Raw genomic sequence first — 19,929 nt, 5'->3', positions numbered from 1 at the left:
CCAGCATCTACCGCTCAGCACCTGCCATCCCAGCACCCACCATCCCCACACCCGCCATCCTGGCACCTGCCATCCCAGCACCCGTCATCCTCGCACCTGCCATTCCGGCACCTGCCATCCCGGCACCCGCCATCCTGGCAGTTGCCATCCCGGCACCCGCCATCCCCGCACCTACCATCTGGGCACCTGCCATCTCAGCACCTGCCATCCCTGCACCTGCCATCCCAGCACCCGCCATCCTCGCACCTGCCATTCCGGCACCTGCCATCCCCGCACCTGCCATCCCGGCACCCACCATCCCCACACCCGCCATCCTGGCACCTGCCATCCCAGCACCCGTCATCCTCGCACCTGCCATTCCGGCACCTGCCATCCCTGCACCTGCCATCCCGGCACCCGCCATCCTGGCACTTGCCATCCCGGCACCCGCCATCCCGGCACCCGCCATCCCCGCACCTACCATCTGGGCACCTGCCATCTCAGCACCTGCCATCCCTGCACCTGCCATCCCAGCATCCGCCATCCCGGCACCTGCCACTCGGCACCTACCATCACGGCACCTGCCATCCCGGCCACCACACACCCAGGCACTCGGCACGCTCCTGCCACACAGGCCTCGGGGCTCCCGGAAGTTCCACAATCTCCCACCATCTTCTGCTGGATCCCGGAGGAGGGGTGCCGGCTGCTAGAGCTGCTTCCCCCCGCAGGTGTGCCCTCCCCTCTCCTTTTTTCACCTGGTCAGCTCCAACTCGCCGTGTGGCCTCCGCGCAAGCGTCACCTCCGTGGGAGGCGCCCTCTGAAGCCAACAAGGGGAAGGGCCTCCTGCCTGCCCGCCCGCGGGCGCTGGAGGCATTGGTGAGGCTGCCCGACACCCTGCCCGGGGCCCAGCCCGGCGCCCTGCCCGAGATTCCGGGAGAAACGCGCCCCTGCCCCGATGTGGCCACTAGGGGGCGCGCACCTCGCCCTCTCCTAGGCAGGGTGCTGGGTGCCGGGCGGAGCGCAGGGATACCGGGTGCTCGGCCTCCTCCCCGCCGGGTGGGTGGCTCGGAGCTGAGGACCCCTCCGAACTCCCGGCAGCTAGTGTCCAGAGGGGAGCGGGACGAGGCCGGCGGGTCTCCCAGGGTCAGGGTGTGGGCCAACACTTGATGACCCCTCTGTGTGCCAGGCCCAGAGGCGAGGGCCCGCGCCCCCATTTTGTAAGAAAGTAGGGGGGCCCTGGAAGTAGCAGAGCTGGGGGGTATTAAATCCAGAGCTGGGGACGCCTGGGTGGCTCAGCGGTTGAGCGTCTGCCTTGGGCTCAGGCCGTGATCCTGGGATCCTGAGACACAGAGGGAGAAGCAGGCTCCCCACAGGGACCCCCCTGCAGGATCCCCGGACCTAGATCACACCCTGAGCCAAAGGCAGATGCTCAACCGCTGAGCCACCCAGGCGTCCCAATAAATAAAATCTTTTTAAAAATTCTTTTAAAATCCAGAGCTGACATCCAAAGTCTGAGACCTAACAGCTGCCCCTGGTTCCTGGTAACCTCCACTCATGGGGTCCTCCCCCGACACAGACACGGGTGGCTCCCCACTGGCCTTTCTGGAAGGAAGACCAGCAGAGGCTCTGGCAGAGGGGGTTTGCTCAGGGACGCCTACACAGACACATCTGAAGTGGTTTTGAAGAGACCCGAGCAGCCCAAGAGCTGCCTGAGGCCGCTCTGGAAGAGCAGACAGTTCTGCAGCCAGCTGACCTGCACGCTGTTTGCTGCAGCACCTGGCTGAGGAGTTGGAGGAAGGGCCCTCCTGGGGTCTGGTGGCGGCTGCCAGCCATCAGGGACCTCTCCCCTCAGGCTCAGAGCCCCAACGAGCCAGTGCCCTCCCCTGCCACAGCTGCTGGAGCTCTCTCCCCGCCCCTGGCCCGGCTTCCCCCCACCCCTGTAGCACTGGCCCCTCCCCTAAAGGAAGTAGGGGGGGGGCTGTTGTAAGAGGAACTAGGCCTGGGAGTCTGGTGCAGGAGCAGGAGCAGGAGCAGGGCCATGCCCGAGCCACCCCCCAGAAGAGCCTGAGCCTATACCCCTGCCACCACGACCCATCCGGGCACTCCCCCAGGGGCCTGACACAACCACCATGGTAAGTCCTTCAAGGGCGGGCAGGGGAGAGGGGGGCACCAGCCAGGTGGAGATGCCCTGGACACCACCATCAGAAGGTGGGGAGCCGTGGGGAGGGGCACAGTGGACACTTTGGGAGGGTTCCCTCGCTGCAGCACAGGTGCTGCCAGCATCCTTCACCAGGGACCAAGCTCACATGGGGTGGTGCCGGGATGCCAGGACGGTGATGGGGAATCAAGGATGGAGCTGTTACTGGGGGGCAGAGGGTGGCCTTGCAGGATCACACAGTACCCACAGGGACAAGGACAGACCCCTTACCCGGGGCTTGGGGAATGGGTTTCCAGCCCAGCTGGGTCCCTCACCTTCCCGTGTGGCCTTGGGCAAGTCACTTCCCCTCTCTGGGCCTCAGTTCCCACATATGTCATATTTGGAAGTCAGCTGAGCCGTAGAAGACATTCAGGGAAACTCTCAGGACTTCAGAGGGTCCGTGGGTTCCGCCACTCCGAGTCCACAGCTGGGAGCAGAAGCGTGTCAAATGGGCGATGGGCTGCAGGGGTGTGCCTGTGTGAGTGACGGGGTGGTCCGGTTTCAGCACTCACAGAAGCAGGAGACAGTGAGACCCAGCACGTCCACGCCACCACACGGACCCTTCCGACCAAGTACGGCAGGGGATACACCCCAGCCAGAGGTGTCAGCACCTGCTGAGGTTGAGATTGATGATGGCCACGATGACAGGGTTCAGGAGACTGTCACTGTCATGGGCTAGACGCAGCAACAGCACAACACACGCGTCAAGAGAGAGCCCCCGGGCTGGCTAGAAAACTTGCCCCCACGCTCCAGGCATCTGCAAGCCACTTCAGCTTTCATTTTTTGTCATTCTGTCAATGAGAGCATGTGGCTGGGACAGTCCCATTGCCAGCGGTGACAACTGCAGTGTTCCAGGCAGTTGCAGCAGGCAGCTGACCGAAGTGGCGACACGGTGGTAGACCAAGGGGCAGGCATTGGTTTTAGTCTGAGAGACAACCTCTCCTTATTCCAGAAAGCCGATGCTAACCTGGGCAACTCACCCACCAAACCATCAGCTAGCGCTCTGGGCTGGGGATGGAAATTCTTCGAAGAAGGAGCCAAGCCAGGAGGGCCCAGGAGCTCAGATGGGCAGACTTTGATCAAAAGAACACAGGAAATGATTTGCTACTTGAGAGAAAAGCCACCCACCCCTCCCAAGGAAGCCATATGAAATGCTTAGTCAATGGTTTGCTTGGCCCAAAGGGTGTGGGAGGGGAGACTCCCCCAGGGGGACCACGGGAGAGGGAAAAAAGAGCAGACCCCATCCACAAGGCTAACACGAGGGGTGCTGATGGCCTCCTGGAGGGATGATGACAAGTGTCAGGAAGAGGGTGGAAAGATTCAGTGAAACAACGTTCACCAAGTGCTTTACGGGGCACCTGCCATGCGCTCCGCACAGTAACTATCGCTGTGGGTGCTGCTCATTCATTGCTGGAGCCAGTGGTGCCGGTGGGTGGAGGTGACTCATTCCCAGTCGCTGTCGGACCATGATTGTTGGGTTGTTGGTGCCACTGGTGGTGCTGGTGGTCCCCGCTGTCCATTGTCACGAGTTGGTGGTGACTGTGAGCCTCGTGGGGGTGTTGGTGGAAGCAGCTAGTTGGATGTTTGTGGTGGGTGGCGGGTGGTCGTCAGGGCTGGTCGGTGGAATGATGGCAGTTGATGATCACTGTCATTGTTTTTTAAGATTTTGTTTATTTATTCATGAGAGACACACAGAGAGAGGCAGAGACACAGGCAGAGGGAGAAGCAGGCTCCCGGTGGGGAGCCCGATGCCGGACTCCATCCCGGGACCCTGGGGTTACACCCTGGGCCGAAGGCAGACGCTCAATCGCATGAGCCACCCAGATGCCCCAATGGTCACTGTCATTTAGAGCTGGGTGGTGATGGTGGCATTCTTTGGCCGTTGCTCGTCCATGGTTGGTTGTCGGGGACAGTCTCTCGGGCCGCGTTGGTGTTGCCGTGGCTGCTGCCTCCACCGTAGTTGGTCAGGTGTGGCTGTTGATGGCGAGGGCGGCTGTCGCGGCCGTGGGTGATGCTGGGGAAATTGGTGGCAGACCTCGTCATATTTTCTGTTTGATGCTGACTGCTGGTGCCGGGACTGAGGTTGGCAGCAGTTTTTGTGTGACTCTGACCGTAAGCTGGGTGAGGGCAGCAGCCAGTTGTCCCCAGCTGGGGATGGTGGTGGAGCAAGGGAAATAGGGATCGGTAAAGTACAGACATCTGGCCGGGAGACCAGTGATGTGGCTGCTTGGTCCACAGGCGCCAGCCGTGGGGAGGGACAGAGAAGGCCTGGGGCCAAAAGAGTTAGGACGGAGGACTCTAGAAGGACCAATGTCCCCACCTGTCCCCTCCAGTTAGGCTGAAAGGAAACCGAGAGCGCTCCCCACCCGAAGGAGGGGGACCTCAAGAACCTTTGAAGGCGAGAATGCCTTTGCACAGGCAGGCACGCAGGGTGTGGCCCCAAAACCCCACTGAGTTGGGGGAGGACAGGACCGGGGACACACCAGGGACCCGGGGCGGGGGCAGGGGCTGGGGGCCACCCAGCAGCTGCTGCCTCGGTAGCTTCACATCTCCCTGCTGGCTGGCGACCACAGCTCAAAGGACCCCAACGAGGAAGGAAGTGGCTGTTTCGTTGTTCCCTCCAGTCTGAGGCTCTTCTCATCAGCACCCAGGAGAGGGAGGCCGGAGCAGTTGGGGCAAATTGCAAAAGCCCCTTCGTCCAGCCCTCCCTCCGGCCTCCGTGCCTGCGCCCGCCCGTGGACCCGCAGCTGGAGGCAGCGGAGGGCGCTCGGTGAGCGCGGCTGGTGCTCCCACCTCCCCAGCCTGACCTCATTGAATCCGCCCCATGAGGTCTATGGCGCTCCGTGTTCCCATTTGCCAGATGAGGAAATAGCCATCACTATTTCCAGATGAGGAAATACCCTTCCCTCCCAGGGGGGTCTAGGTGAGCTGCTGTACCACCCAAAAGTGGCAGAGTCCTTTGTTTCAGGAGTCAGTGACTCCTGAAGTCACCTTGACCTGCCATCTCCTGCTCCTCCCTACAAGATGAGGGGCTGTGGGGGACTTAGGGGTGCTGACCCCCATGCCCCAGGCTGCCCATCCCTCCAGCCTCATTTGGACGTGGGATTTCCACTCCAGAGAAACTGGAAGCCCCGCTCCCCATGCCCTCTGCCTTAGACCGGGGGTGGGGGGGCGTCTCTCTGAAGGAGTCAAACTTAGAATCTCCCTCCCATCCTACCCCAGCCCTGACTCTTTCACAAGAGCCCCATCAGGTTGAGTCATACTTGACTTGTGGTCAACTGTGACCACAACATCTTCATTGCACCCACCCCCCACCCCCAAGGAAGAGACTTAGAAACTCAATTTCAACTTGATCTATGGGGACTTGGGAGCCAGAGAGAGGTGGATACTCATGACACAGAGCCAGAGGCAGCCTCATCCCGACTGTACTTCGTTCATTCCTTCGCTCTCTCAACAAGCTTCTATCCACCAGCTCCTACATCCTCCGTCACAGGCTGTTCACTTCCACTAAATGCTCTTGGGGTCACCAGCTGCCTTTTCCTGGGGCATCCAGCACACCCCTCCTCTGCACTGGCTCTCAGAACCGAGGGAGGGGAATTATTATGGAATCCATTTTACAGATGGGAAAACGGAGGCTTGGAGAAGTCAAGTGGCCTCCCCGGGGTCACACAGTCAGTTAACTATCAAGCCAGGCCTCACACCCAACCGGTCCCAAGCCAAAACTCTTGACTGTCTTTTCACGCACTGTACTCACTTGAGCAAAACCTCTCCCTCTACTGCAAACAACCCATGGTTTTTGGCCTCACAGGGGGCTAGGAGTGGATCTGGAGGTTCCAATGCCCAGGGGCAGGACATGGAGAGAGAGAATGGCTCAGGCTGCAAGAGACAGAAGGCCACTCAGCTGGCTGGGGAGAAGGAACAGACAGAAGAGGAACCAAGTCCTTGGGGCCAAGAGACCAGCCAGACACAGCCAGCATCAGGGCCTCTGACCTCACAGAAAGGAAGTGGCCTTGAGCCTCGGCCGAGCTTGAGGGGCCCAGGAGCGTAGAGTCCAAGTCGACCCACTGGGAAAACTCTGGACAGATCCAGTCTTGTCCCTGCCCCATCTTCCTCTGCTCTGAACCCAAGCCCAGCCACCTCTGACCCGGACCAGGCAGAGGGCGACAGTCTCTACCGTCCTGTCTCCCAGATCCTCCTTTCGTGCTGTGTGACCTTGGGGAAGACAGCTAACTTCTCTGTGCTATAGTTTTCTCTTCCACAAAGTGGACCTAGTCATAGTACTGGTCTCAGTATGTTTGGTAAGGTCATTTTCAGAAGAAGCCTAGACCGCAGCGTGGCACGGGTAAGTGCCAGTGGGGTGCTAACTATTGTTATGATTGCAGTTGGTTACCATAGTTAACACCTGAGGCCCCACCCCTCAGAGGTCTTCAGAGGGAGGATCCACTTCCTGTCACCCCCATAAGCCTCCCTGTCCCCCCACCCACCCACTTCCCCACTGACCTTTGGCTCAGAGCAAGAGCAGAGCCTCCCCCTGCCCCGCCACCACCTACAACACCAGTCCATGAATGATACCCCTTTGCTCCCAGATTTCATCCTCTCTTCTCCCCAACACACTCTGGTCTCCCCATCCTGAACACAGGAAGCCTGCTCCCTGACCCCTCGTCTCCCCACAGCATCTTTCCCTCTTCCCCTTCTCAGCCAGGTGGTCTGAAAGCCATCCTCACTCCCCATCTGTCTACACCTCCTGATCTCCCAATCTGACTTCTGAATGAGGTCGCCAGTGCCTTCCATGGGGGCCCCTCTGAGCCTCCGGCGAGCTGGACACACTTCGGTAGCTCGGGGGACCGACCCACAGCTCCTTGCTTCTGCCAACCCGGCCTTGTCATCTCCGGGTTTCACGGTCCCACCTGCCTCCAACCTCCCAGCTGACTCCCTGCTCAGCCTCTACCACAGGCGTCCTCTCCAACCTCTGCACGATGTGGCTCCCGCAGCTTTGTCCTCCCAACCATCCTCCCCCACCCGCATCCCAGGGGTTCTTCGCACCCAGCACCCCCTTCCTATAACAGACCCCTTGGCCGGCCCCTTGAATCCCCAAATTGCAATTCACAGACAGTGAAACAACGCATAGCCTCCCAAAATAATTTCAAAATTCAAAAATAATTCATGTGGCCTCCTGTGATACGGAAGAGAAAGCCACTTGGAATAAAATATGCACAGAAAGATGAAAGTGCTCCGGCCAGTGGCCCACGAACTCCCCCTGGAGCCCCCAGGTGCTCACACCGGGACAGGTGTACCTCTCGCTGACAGCGTGAGCAGCGTGGGCTTCTGAAATGCTGATCAAATCTTGGGGAAATCTGAATAAAACCAGCATCTCCCTTGATACAGGGTAGCCTGGAACATGTGGTGGGAGTCGGCCATGCAAAGCAAACATCGATTTTTCTGTGTGGACAAAAAACAGAAGTTGATTCTAGGTTCCAGTGATTACAAACACTTTTGTCACTTAAACGAGCATCTGCTGGGGTGGAGGGGGCGCTGCGGTCGGGATGACGATTTGGCATCCGCAGCCCGCTTAAAATGCCAGCCTCCTCCAAAATGCTCCCACAATTCTTTTTTTTCTTTAAGATTTTATTTATTTATTCATGAGAGACACACACACAGAGAGAGAGACAGAGAGAGAGAGGCTGAGACACAGGCAGAGGGAGAAGCAGGCTCCATGCAGGGAGCCTGACGCAGGACTCGATCCCAGGTCCCCAGGATCATGCCCTGGGCCGAAGGCAGCGCTAAACCGCTGAGCCACCCGGGCTGCCCTGCTCCCACAATTCTTAAAGTGTCCCCAGGAGCAGTACGGGCCCGGCTGAGAACTCTCCAAGCTGCTGACAATCGAGCCTGAGTTCCCTTGCTCGGCATTCAAGGCCCTTCGGGACCTGGCCCCTGGTTGACCTCCCCTCCATTCTTTTGCCCGCTCTCCCACTCTCCCACTGGTTCATTCAAACGAGCCCTGAGACCACGTGCCACCTGGCATCGCCCGAGCCCCCCCATCCCTGGGGCTTGCACAGCAGAAGGCGCAGCCCGCGTGCACGATGTCCAGGATGTGTGCAGGGCCGCAGTGAGGAGGCCCCGGGGGCTGTGGGGATCCAGCTGGCCTGGGGCAGGGAAGGCTTCTCAGAGGAGGTGACACCTGAGCCGAATGCGAAGGCCGGACTGGCACGGCCCAGGCAGGAAGGGTGTTCTGAGCGGAGGTCTGAGCATCAGCAAAGCTCGGAGGTGCCCAGGGTAGGGACTGAGAGGTTTTCCCTGCGGTGGCGGACGGGGGGTGCCGGGGGTCCCACCACATGGTAGGTGCCTCAGAATATTTTATGGATGGGAGAGTGACGGGACCCCACAGACGGCTTCTCAGCCCCAGAGCGAGGAGACCCTACGAGAAACTCTGACTTGCTCAGGCCGGAAGCAGCTGGGGTTCGAGCCCTCGCCCCCCGCATACGCTCCCTCCTCTGCTCTTGGCTCCTGCTTCGGCACCTTTGCTGGGCAAGGTCCACACTGCCTGGGGCACCTTTCCTCGCAGCTCCTGGCCAAAGTCCAGCCCAAACACACCCGTGGGGCCCGGGCCGCTTGTGGGTGTACACGCAAGAGCCCGGCCTTTGCTGTCAGACAGATCCAGACTCGAATCCCACACCCTTGGAAACAATTTAGCTGTGTCCGTAGTCAAGTGTCAAATACCTCTCAAGCCTCAGTTTCCATCCCTAGACCCCACCCCCACCCCAAGCTGCTGTGAGGACTTCACCCCTGGCCTCCCCGCATCAAGCACGACCTAAGGGCTGGGTGCCCTGGGCCCATCCTCACAACTCCCTGGGCCGGAGAGGAGCGCCTGCCCCTCACCCTGGTTTGGATTTTGCACCCCCAGAGCAGTTACTCCATCGCGTGAACCCTGGGAAGTGAGGCTGCTTCTCCCATTTTACAGACGAGGCCACTGAGGCTCAGAGCAGCGTCGGATCACCTGGATTAGAACCCAGATCTACCCCCACACCAAAACCTGTGGGCAATCCTCAGTGGCCCTGCCCCGGCTGTCAGGGTGTCCAGAATCTGAACGTGCACCTCCCCTGCTCAGGAATCCCCCAGGGTCCCCACGAGAGACTGGCCTCTCCCCCACCTCTGCCCTACACTGCCCCTCCTGCTTCACCCCTGCCTGTATCCTCTCTGCCCGGCCCACCATCTCCCTTCCCTGGAATCGGCGTGACAAACACTGGTCATCCTTGAAGACTCGACTTTGATTCCCAGCATCCTTCACTCTAAGGGTTTTCCTCTGAAGCTGGGGCTGCTTTCTTTGCCCTAACTCCTCGTTCATCCTTCAGGTCATCCCTTCTAGAGCTGAGAAAGCACTGAGAGCCAGGCCCCGCCCTCCAAGAGCTCCTGGGTTGAGAATGAGGGGCTTCCCCGAGGGGCGACATCCTGTCCAGGCATGAGCACGCCTGCGAGGGCAGCTCCAGGCCGCTGACACCCACCTGTCTGCCGGACTCCTCCACGGCAGGGGTGTGAGGATCAGAGTGCATCTGAGCCAGGATGCGTCGGTGTCCAAGGCACTGGATGAGCTCGGCAGGCTGAAGAGGGAAAACATTCCAGGCAGGCTTCTTGGAGGAGGGGTCTTGGGGGGAGCTGGTGTCTGAGTCTCCTCCCTGGGCTTAAGGAAAGTCTCCCCTGATTTAAAACAAAACAAAACAAGAACAAGAACAACGACAAAAAAAAAAGGGAGGAAATGAGAAGGCAAAGCTGTGGGGGCACAGAGGACAGAGGTCACAGACAGATCTGCTAGGATGTGTGACCACGAGAGAGGAGAGGAGGAAGGAGGCCATCTAGAGGTGGAAGGCTGGGCGGCAGGTCAAACGCCACAGAGAAGTCGGGGGCTCAGCCCGGGCCTAGGCAGGGAGAGCCAGCTGAGGAAGTGGGCGGAGGGAGTCTGAAGGAGAAGTGAGAAGGAGGGTGAGTCAATCCCCCCAACAAGTCGCCCGCCAACTCCGTCCCCCTCCCACAGCCCCCCCAAGCACACCCTGCCACCCTCCCCCAAGGGCCTGGCATCACCGTCTCCTCCATGACAGTGGGACGCAGAGTGGAGGGATGGGAGGACAGAGCCCCCCTCTTTGAGGTGGGGAGCCTGGACTCAACCTCGCCCACCTCCCCTGGTGTCCCCAGATTGGGGCAGGAGGCCGGCAGGTGGCCCAGGGGAGGCAGAACCAGAAGGAGGTGAGGCATCAGCGCCACCACCACCACCACCACCACCACCACCACCCCGCCGCCCTGCCCCCTGCGGGGGCTCACTCCCATCTGGCCACCCCCCTCCCCACGCAGGGCAGCAAGGAGCGCTTCCACTGGCAGAGCCACAACGTGAAGCAGAGCGGTGTGGACGACATGGTGCTGCTGCCCCAGATCACCGAGGACGCCATCGTGGGCAACCTCCGCAAGCGCTTCATGGACGACTATATCTTTGTACCCCGGGCCGTGGGCAGGGACAGGCAGATGATGGGGACAGGGACAGGAGGGTGACTGACCAGTGGGTGGAGGGACGGCAGGTGGATGACCGCAGGGAAGTGTGGCAGCGGGACTGCAGCACAGAAGGGACACACAGAGGCCTGAGCAAATGAACAGAGGGAGGGATGAGCAGTGAGAGCACAGGGGCGGGGGGGGGGGGAGATGCAGTGACAGCAGGGCTTTGCTTGGGGACGGCTGTGGTCCTCACTACTCCCTCAGGCCTGGGCTGCTCAGCCACAGTGCCTTTCATCTCTCCTTCTGAGACCCAGCCCTGTTTCTTCCCTAAGTGACCCAGAGCACATCCGAGCATCTCCACCTGAGCAACGGGGCCCCAGAGGCCCCCGGGGCATTAGGATTAGGAGACAGGGGCCCATAAGGAACAAAAGCCAGAACACCGCAAAGCCCTTAACCGCACCCCAGACCTACATCGGCTCTGTGCTCATCTCCGTAAACCCCTTCAAGCAGATGCCTTACTTCACTGACCGGGAGATCGACCTCTACCAGGGCGCGGTGAGCCTGGGGCCAAGTGGGAGGCATAGCCCCAGGACCCCCAGGACCCCCAGCCCCTGGCCCTGGGCTGAGACCTGATCTTCTCCCCAGGCCCAGTACGAGAATCCCCCACACATCTACGCCCTCACAGACAACATGTACCGGAACATGCTCATCGACTGTGAGAACCAGTGTGTCATCATCAGGTACAGAGTGGGGGGGCCCCACACGCTCCTGCCCAGGCCCCCAGGACAGCCTCACCGCCCTAGGGAGGCTCGCTCAGAACTCCTGAGCTGCACAGAACCTTACTGTCCCTCTCTGCCCTTGGCCCTGCTTTACTTTCCTTGTCACCACATGGCCCATGATACGTTTATTTATTCATTCTGTAACTGTCCATCTGTCCATTCTAAATACCAGCTCTGAGACGGCAGGGATTTTTGTCTTGTTCGCTACTGTCTCCCCAGAGGCTGGTATGGTGCCTGGCACACACTAGAGAATAAATGAATGAATGAATGAATGAATGAATGAATGAATGAATGATCAGGCACTAGAAAAGGTATTTACCCCTCCCAACACCCCCCTCCCTACTGGCTGCTGATCATTCTCTCCTTCACCCACCCCCAGTGGAGAGAGTGGAGCTGGGAAGACAGTGGCAGCCAAATACATCATGGGCTACATCTCCAAGGTGTCTGGTGGAGGCGAGAAAGTCCAGGTGAGGGGAGAACAGAAGGACAGGTTGGGTCCCCCCCCCCAGCTGCACAGTAGTTAACCCCCACGATCACCTACCTCGTCCTGACCTCTTGCCACCTCCACCTGCCTCTGCCCCCAGCACGTGAAGGATATCATCCTGCAATCAAACCCACTGCTAGAGGCCTTCGGCAATGCCAAGACCGTGCGCAACAACAATTCCAGCCGCTTTGTGAGTCTGCAGCCCCCCCTTTGGAGTAACTACTCCCTCCATACTGACAGGCATGCACACCTGTGTTCCCACTAACAGAGAAACTAGCTGCTCCTCAATGGGAGACTCACTTCCTGCTTATGGGAGACTCACTTCCTGCTTATGGTCCGTCTTAAAAAGACTCCCTGACTAGCCGAACGGTATAGAAGCCTTGACTGGCCTGTTGTTAACATTCTTAAATATTTCCCTGGCTGCGATCATGCTACATCCTTTCCTATTCACAGCTCAGTTCCCAATTTATTCTCTCATTCATTCTTTCTTTCAACAAATTGTTCTCGGGCTCCTTCTTTGTGTCGGGTGTTAGTGCTGAACCAAATGGAAGACAGACTAGATCCACAGGTCTGGATTTATGGTCTGATTCTGACACTATTTAGATTTGCGGCTTGGCCAAAAAAAAAAAAAAAAAATGTTTCAGCAGCTTAAGCCTCCTAAAGCTCCTGTTCTCTCTTTTTTTTTTTAAATATTTTTTTTCAATTTTTATTTATTTATGATAGTCACAGAGAGAGAGAGAGAGAGAGAGAGAGAGAGAGAGAGAGAGGCAGAGACACAGGCCAAGGGAGAAGCAGGCTCCATGCACCGGGATGCCCAATGTGGGATTCGATCCCGGGTCTCCAGGATCGCGCCCTGGGCCAAAGGCAGGCGCCAAACCGCTGCGCCACCCAGGGATCCCAAGCTCCTGTTCTCTCATCCATAAAATGGGGATGATGTTAATATCCATCTCACAGACCTCAGTAACTCCAGTACAACACCTACACGTGAAAATGATTTAACAAATTCCATACAGTAGTAAGGTCTTTATTCCCCTAAATATTATTAATGATATTTTTATTTTCTAACGTATTTATCATGTAATTATATTTTAAGTACTTTCCTCAATGTTTTATTATTAAAAATTTTAATGGGGTACCTGGGTGGCTCAGTCAGTTGAGCATCCAACTCTTGCTTTCAGGGTCCTGAGTTTGGTACTGCATTGGGCTCCACACTGTAGGCGTGGTGCTTACTTTTTTAAAAAATTAACACAGAGATCTCTGGGTGGCTTAGCGGTTTGGCACCTGCCTTCGGCCCAGGGTGTGATCCTGGTAGTCCCGGGTCGAGTCCCACATCGAGCTCCCTGCATGGGGCCTGCTTCTCCCTCTGCCTGTGTGTGTCTGCCTCTCTCTCTCTCTCTCTCTCTCTCTGTCTCTCGTGAATCAATAAATAAAATATTTTTTAAATAAGATAAATAAAAATAAAAAAATTAACACAGAAAAATTGGGAGATTAGCATAATGAACACCTGCTGCCCACCTCCTAGATTCTATCATTAACATCTTGCTATACTTGCTTTATCAAATCTCCATCTGTTCATTTTTTTTCTAAGTAAGCTCCACACCCAGTGTGTGGCCTGAACTCACAACTCTGACATTAAGAGTCACATGCTCCACCAACTGAGCCAGCCAGGTGCCCCTTTCCATCTTTTTATTTTGGGGGGTACACTAGAGAGTAGACGGCAGACACCATACTTTGTGCTCCACCAACACTTCAGTATGCAGATCATTAATTATAATCCAATATAAATTTCTTTTTATTTCTTTCATTTCCTTTAAAGTAAAATTTGCATATAGAAAACACATCAATCTAAAGTGGACTGTTCACCGAGTTTGGAAAAATGCATGCATCTGTGCAACCAAAACCCTATCAACATGCAAAGTATCACCATCACTCCAGAAAGTTCCCCCTGCCTTTCACCTTTACGGTCAATCTCTATTCCCACCTCACCCCAGAAGCAACCTTCCTCTGGGTTTATTTTTTCCCACCTTAGATTAGTTTCAGCTGTTCTAGAACCTTATATAAATGGAATCATGCAGTATATGTTTTCAAGCTACTGATACACACAAAAACGTGGACGAACTACCAAAACATAATTATATTTTTTTATTATTTTATTGTACAGAATAGGTATATGTCCTGTATTACAGATGTCTGTGTAATGGGATGATGTCATGTGTATCGTCATTGCCTGGAAGGGAAAAGTAAGGGGGCTTCTCTGCCCTCCAACCTCTGGCCAAAGTAGAACCAGACATTGTCAGAGACCAAGGAAGGGGCATGTGGGGCCCTCACTCTGGGCTCAGGGACACCCAGGATCCCTGACACCCGCAACAGCCTGCAGAGACATGGAGGCCTCTGTGTTGTGGTGGGAGGACTGGGAAACTGGTCAATAAAATGGGGTACTTCTATGTGCCAGGCACAGGCCTGGATGCCCTGATGAGGGCTGGAGTCCTTAGAGGAGCAGCTTAAATGCTGGAGGGAAAGAGCTGATGCAGAGAGTGAACGTCCCTAAGTGGGAGGTGGAGAGAGAAAAGTTAGGTCACACGGGCAAGAGAGGGACAGTCCCCCACCTGCACCCCCCCAGGGAGGGGGTACCCTGGGCATCTAACATGGCTCTCTCGGCTTCAGGGCAAGTACTTTGAGATCCAGTTCAGCCGCGGCGGGGAGCCAGATGGGGGCAAGATCTCCAACTTCCTGCTGGAGAAATCCCGAGTGGTCATGCAGAATGAAAACGAGAGGAACTTCCACATCTACTATCAGGTGCAAGGAAAGGGGCCGTGAGGCTGGGGCAGAGAGAGGGCCTGAGGGGAGACAGCAGGAGGGTCAGGGTCCAGGAGCCCATGGCAGTGAGGACTGCGGGGGTCACAGGGCTGCACCAGTCCATGTCAGATGCATGAGCATCGCTCGTCCTCCAGCTGCTGGAAGGAGCCTCCCAGGAGCAGCGGCAGAACCTGGGGCTCATGACCCCCGACTACTATTACTACCTCCAATCGGACACCTACAAGGTGGATGGCACGGATGACCAGAGCGACTTCAGCGAGACTTTGGTGAGTGGTGACCACCAGTCTAGAAAACCGAGGCCCAGAGAGGGGCAAGGACTTGCCTAAGGTCACACAGCAAGTGGAGGAAATGGGCAGGACAGGGATCCAGGTGCCCTGACCCCTGTGTCCGTGCCCTGGCCCCAGAAGCCTAACCCAGGAGGGCGGGGTGGAGGTGGTGATTGGCGGTACAGGTTCTGTCCCGTTGTGCCTGCAGAACGCCATGCAGGTCATCGGGATCCCCCCCAACGTCCAGCAGCTGGTCCTGCAGCTTGTGGCGGGAATCCTGCACTTGGGAAACATCAGCTTCTGCGAAGATGGGAATTACGCCCGGGTGGAGAGTGTGGACCGTGAGTGTGGGTGCTGGGGAGGGCCAGGGGGCACGTCTGTGTGTGAGAACCACTTCCTCCTGGTTCACCCCCAGGGGGTAAGGACCCACGAGGACAGTATCTGTGTCACTGGGCAAAATGGGGAGAGACGGGGACCCCAGAGGAGGCCCAAGAGCCAAAGTGGCTGCCCCGTGTCCCCCACCCTGGCAGTGCTGGCCTTCCCCGCCTACCTGCTGGGCATCGACAGCACACGGCTGCAGGAGAAGCTCACCAGCCGCAAGATGGACAGTCGCTGGGGCGGACGCAGTGAGTCCATCGATGTGACCCTCAACGTGGAACAGGCGGCCTACACCCGCGATGCCCTGGCCAAGGGGCTCTACGCCCGTCTCTTTGACTTTCTCGTGGAGGTGAGGGGGGCCAGGGCGTGGGAGAGGCCCTGCCCCCAGACCGCCTTGGGCTCAGACTGCCAAGTGGGGAAGGCAGGCTTGACTGTCACCTCACCAATTCCTGGCAATGGGGAGCACCGCGCAGGGGCAGGAGGTGATCAGATGGAAGATGTAGGGAGAGGCTCCATCTGGCTGTGGCATGGAGCGCAGGAGGGAGGCGGCTGCTGGAACCATCCAGGCCTGGACCTGGGGGCTGTGCGGGTGGAGACATGTGGGTGCATTTGAGAGCCACGAGGGGGGCTGTCAGGAGGACAGTGGACAGGAGCAGAAGGGAACGGGACGTGTCATGCCAAGGATGATGACGATCCCGTCATAGTCAACCTTACGTAACACCTAGTCTACACCAGCGACTGTCCTAAGTGCTGTTACATGTGTCGATTTAACTCCTTAATGAGGCGCTACAGAGTAGCTGCCATTATTACCCCCATTTTGAAGTTGAGAAACTAGAGGCTCAGAATGGTTAACAGGGAAGTGAGCTTCCAAGGTAGGAACCCGGATGTTTTAACTGGGGGCGGGGGCCTAGAGCTGGAGAAGGCTGGAGAGAAAGTGCCGTGAGAGGACGTAGCCTGTGACTGGGGCTAAATCACCCCAAGAGAGTGGCAAGCTGGCCCTGACCCGCTGTCCCCACCCACCCACGTTGCAGGCCATCAACCGCGCCATGCAGAAGCCCCAGGAGGAGTACAGTATTGGTGTGCTTGACATTTATGGCTTTGAGATCTTCCAGGTACAACCACTGCTCCCCAGCCCGCCCCGGTCTCTCCCTCAGCCTCCTGGGGTGGCCTAGTGGCCCCAGGAGCTTCCGGCATCACCCCACTGATGGTGGCACCCTTTGCCTCCCTTGGCAGAAAAACGGTTTTGAGCAGTTCTGTATCAACTTTGTCAACGAGAAGCTGCAGCAGATCTTCATCGAGCTCACCCTGAAAGCTGAGCAGGTGGGCAGGGGCAACCAGGTGGCCAGGAGCCAGAGGACGCTGGGGGTGGGGGGCAGGACCATGATGGTTGCTAAGCAACCAGGAGACACCCCCACACGCACAACCAGCCACCCATTCCAAACCTCTCTTTGCTGACCTGTCCAGGCCCCACCATGAAATCTCCTATGGAAGGGGTCTCCTTCCTCTAAAGCTTTACAAGGGCTGGGGCATAGCCTCCTTGTTCATTCCTCCAATGAGCACCTGCTGTGTGCCAGGCACTGTTTGCAGTGCTGGGGACACTGCTGTGCAAGAGATGAACAAAAAATTCCGGCTGTTTTCATCCTACCCATCCCTCAGAAGCAGAGCCTGAGACAAGGATTCAGGACAAATATCAGAAGAGTGAGGAAGGGGGGAGACAATTTTTTTTAAAGAGGGGTGGGGGGCGCCTGGGTGGCTCAGTCAGTTAAGCGTCCAACTCTTGATTTTTTTAAAGATTTTATTTATTTATTTGACAAAGTGAGAGAGCGTGCAAAAACAAGGGGGAGGGACAGAGGGAGAGGGAGAAGCAGGCTCCCCACTGAGCAGGGAGCCCAATGTGGGACTCGATCCCAGGACCCTGGGATCATGACCTAAGCTGAAGGCAGACACTTAACCAACTGAGCCACCCAGGCACCCATGTCCAACTCTTGATTTTGGCTCAGGTCATGATCTCAGGGTCCTAGGATCAAGCCCCACATCAGGCTCCCTGGTCAGTGAGAAGTCTGCTTGCGATTCTCTCTCCTTCTCCCCTTCCCATTTGAACTCTCTCTCTCTCTTCTAAAACAAATACTTTTTTAAAAAAATCCAGAATAGGGTGTATTAATGAGTAGGTTACATGGCAAGCAATTGGGACCAATTTCTGCTAAGCCCTGGGGACACTTCATAGCACGGAACTCAGAGGTGACCCACCCCAGAATCGATGGAGCCAGGATATTTATCCACCAGCTCCTGTCTGTCTGTGTCAAGGGATGTCAGGGGCGACAGTTCCGGGATGCCCCACACAGGGCAACAGGCTTTGTTACTGGAGACAGTCCTAAGTGATGAAATGGGGAGATATGGGAAGACACCTTCCACACCTCCTTCACCACTCTTGAGAAGCATGCATTCTAGAAACATACAGAGACCCACCCCATTCCTGTCCTCTTTGCTGCCCCCAGGAGGAGTATGTACAGGAGGGCATCCGCTGGACCCCCATCCAGTACTTCAACAACAAAATCGTCTGTGACCTCATTGAAAACAAGCTGGTGAGGACTGAGCCAGCTCTGTGGGTCTCGCTGGGCCCAGAGCAGGGCCTGGGAGAGGAGGAGAGGGTTAGGGCCCTTTCTCTGTTCCTGCCCCCTCCTGGGGTGCAGAAGGAGCACACTGTAATATCCCATCAGCCACCTCAACCACTCACTCTGCCCGCCGCTTGTATCGTTCACTCAACAAACCTTCCCCAGGGCAGCCCACTCAGGGGCAGAGGGGCTAACCCTGATAGGACCCCCACCAGGACATCCCAACCTGGGAAAGGTAAGAGGCATGGATCCTTATGGGGTTCCTCACCCTGCCTCCCAGGAGCTTCCACAGCAGTCCCCGCACCACCACCACCCCACTTTTATTCTTGTATTTGGAAACCCCACCATCTCCTCCACTCCCTCCCTGTTCCAGGGAACAGGATGGGGGACACTGATCTGGCACCCGCTTCCCCCACCCGCAGAGCCCCCCAGGTATCATGAGCGTCCTGGATGATGTGTGTGCCACCATGCATGCCACGGGTGGCGGCGCTGACCAGACCCTGCTGCAGAAGCTGCAGGCGGCAGTGGGCACCCATGAGCACTTCAACAGCTGGAGCTCCGGCTTTGTCATCCACCACTACGCTGGCAAGGTGACCCCCTCCCAACTGACCCCCAGGAACTAGTCTGGCTCCCACCATGTTCCCTCAGCTAGAGCTGCAGAAACCCTCACTGGCTCTGGACCAAGGTCTCAGCTCTTCTCACTAACAGGACAGCTCTGCCTAACAGGAGAAAAACTCCCTACCATTGAGCCACATTGGGCATCAGACTCTCACACCCCAATATGAGCTGCAAACCCCACTAACCCCCTGATCCAGGACATAGCCTTCTGACCCAAACTCAAAAACCCCAGGCCCAAGATGTAAGCCATCACGCTCCAAAATGAGCCAGAGCACCCCTACCCAAGACTATAGAAATCTGCTGGCCTCTGACCCTGGCCACAATCCTCCTCCCCAGCTGACAGGACTACAGACCCCTCCCATTGACCTTAAGTGGGTGACCTTAAGACACCCCCCAGGGATCTTCTGGTCATCCTGCAGCCCACTGATCCCCAAACTGAGCTAGAGCTCCTGTGTTCTCTCAACCAGGACAATGGAGAACCCCCCACCTTGGATGGCAGACCTAGCCCACAAGCCTGACTGAACCCCCCTCCCCTGCCATAGATCCCCAGCCAGTGCTGGAACCCTCCTGAGATGAACCCCAAGCCCTCAATTGACCACACACTGATACTCAATCTGACCTCTCCACTTCAGATCAAACAGCAGACCCCCAGGGACCCTCTACCCGGGCAGTAGCACCTCATCCCCAATCCGGGCTAGAACTGGCACCTCCTCCTGCCTCTGACCCAGGCTGCAGCCCCAACCTTCCAATCTCAACTTGAACATGAGACCCCCTGGAAACCCAAACCCATGCTGCAGCCCCCTGCCCCTTATCGTGAATCATAAGTACCCCCCCATCCTGTCAGCAAAGGGTGGGTTCCTATGGGACCCCTGACCCCCTGGGCTGTAAGCATCCCCCAAAACTCAACAGCCTCTCACTCCCCCCAACACTGTCTCCCTCCAGGTCTCCTACGACGTTAACGGATTCTGTGAGAGGAACCGGGATGTTCTCTTCTCTGATCTCATAGAGCTGATGCAGACCAGTGAGCAGTGAGTGGCCTCCGGGCACCAATCCACTTCAGGATGGGGGGGCTCCATCTTCCTGAGAGCTCCCATCATGCCACAGACTCTGTGGGGGTGGCTGTCTGCAGAGACAGTGTTTCCAGTGACTGGCTCTGATTAAACAGCAGCCTGGGATCCCACAGGAAGAAGTAAGGACAGCGCTAGGGGCCGTGCCTTATGGCCCATGCAATGCGTGTAAGCCCAGTCCATGCAGGGTGTGGACGGTGTCCCCTGACACACCGTGAAAACACATCACACCCTGCATTTTTCCGTATTGACACGTA

At 57.2% G+C, this 19,929-nt stretch overlaps 1 protein-coding gene across 1 annotated transcript in view; it reads left to right on the top strand.

Moving 5' to 3' along the window:
- Positions 1 to 1,952: 1,952 nt before the first annotated feature.
- The window catches only part of MYO1F (myosin IF), a 33,645-nt gene continuing 15,668 nt past the window's right edge, over positions 1,953 to 19,929 (top strand). The window contains exons 1-15 of the mRNA XM_049097608.1: positions 1,953 to 2,111; positions 10,517 to 10,654; positions 11,117 to 11,206; positions 11,297 to 11,391; positions 11,810 to 11,897; positions 12,015 to 12,104; positions 14,579 to 14,710; positions 14,866 to 14,997; positions 15,206 to 15,338; positions 15,528 to 15,724; positions 16,407 to 16,487; positions 16,609 to 16,695; positions 17,871 to 17,957; positions 18,410 to 18,577; positions 19,548 to 19,633. Of these exons, the coding sequence (XP_048953565.1) occupies positions 2,109 to 2,111; positions 10,517 to 10,654; positions 11,117 to 11,206; positions 11,297 to 11,391; positions 11,810 to 11,897; positions 12,015 to 12,104; positions 14,579 to 14,710; positions 14,866 to 14,997; positions 15,206 to 15,338; positions 15,528 to 15,724; positions 16,407 to 16,487; positions 16,609 to 16,695; positions 17,871 to 17,957; positions 18,410 to 18,577; positions 19,548 to 19,633 (1,607 nt within the window). The 5' untranslated portion in view covers positions 1,953 to 2,108. The remainder of the gene's footprint in view (positions 2,112 to 10,516; positions 10,655 to 11,116; positions 11,207 to 11,296; positions 11,392 to 11,809; positions 11,898 to 12,014; positions 12,105 to 14,578; positions 14,711 to 14,865; positions 14,998 to 15,205; positions 15,339 to 15,527; positions 15,725 to 16,406; positions 16,488 to 16,608; positions 16,696 to 17,870; positions 17,958 to 18,409; positions 18,578 to 19,547; positions 19,634 to 19,929) is intronic.

This window comes from Canis lupus, chromosome 20, assembly GCF_003254725.2.
Source record: "Canis lupus dingo isolate Sandy chromosome 20, ASM325472v2, whole genome shotgun sequence".
Classification (NCBI taxonomy): domain Eukaryota; kingdom Metazoa; phylum Chordata; class Mammalia; order Carnivora; family Canidae; genus Canis; species Canis lupus.
Note: the sequence above shows the minus strand (reverse complement) of the source record. Positions and strands in the feature narration are given on the sequence as shown.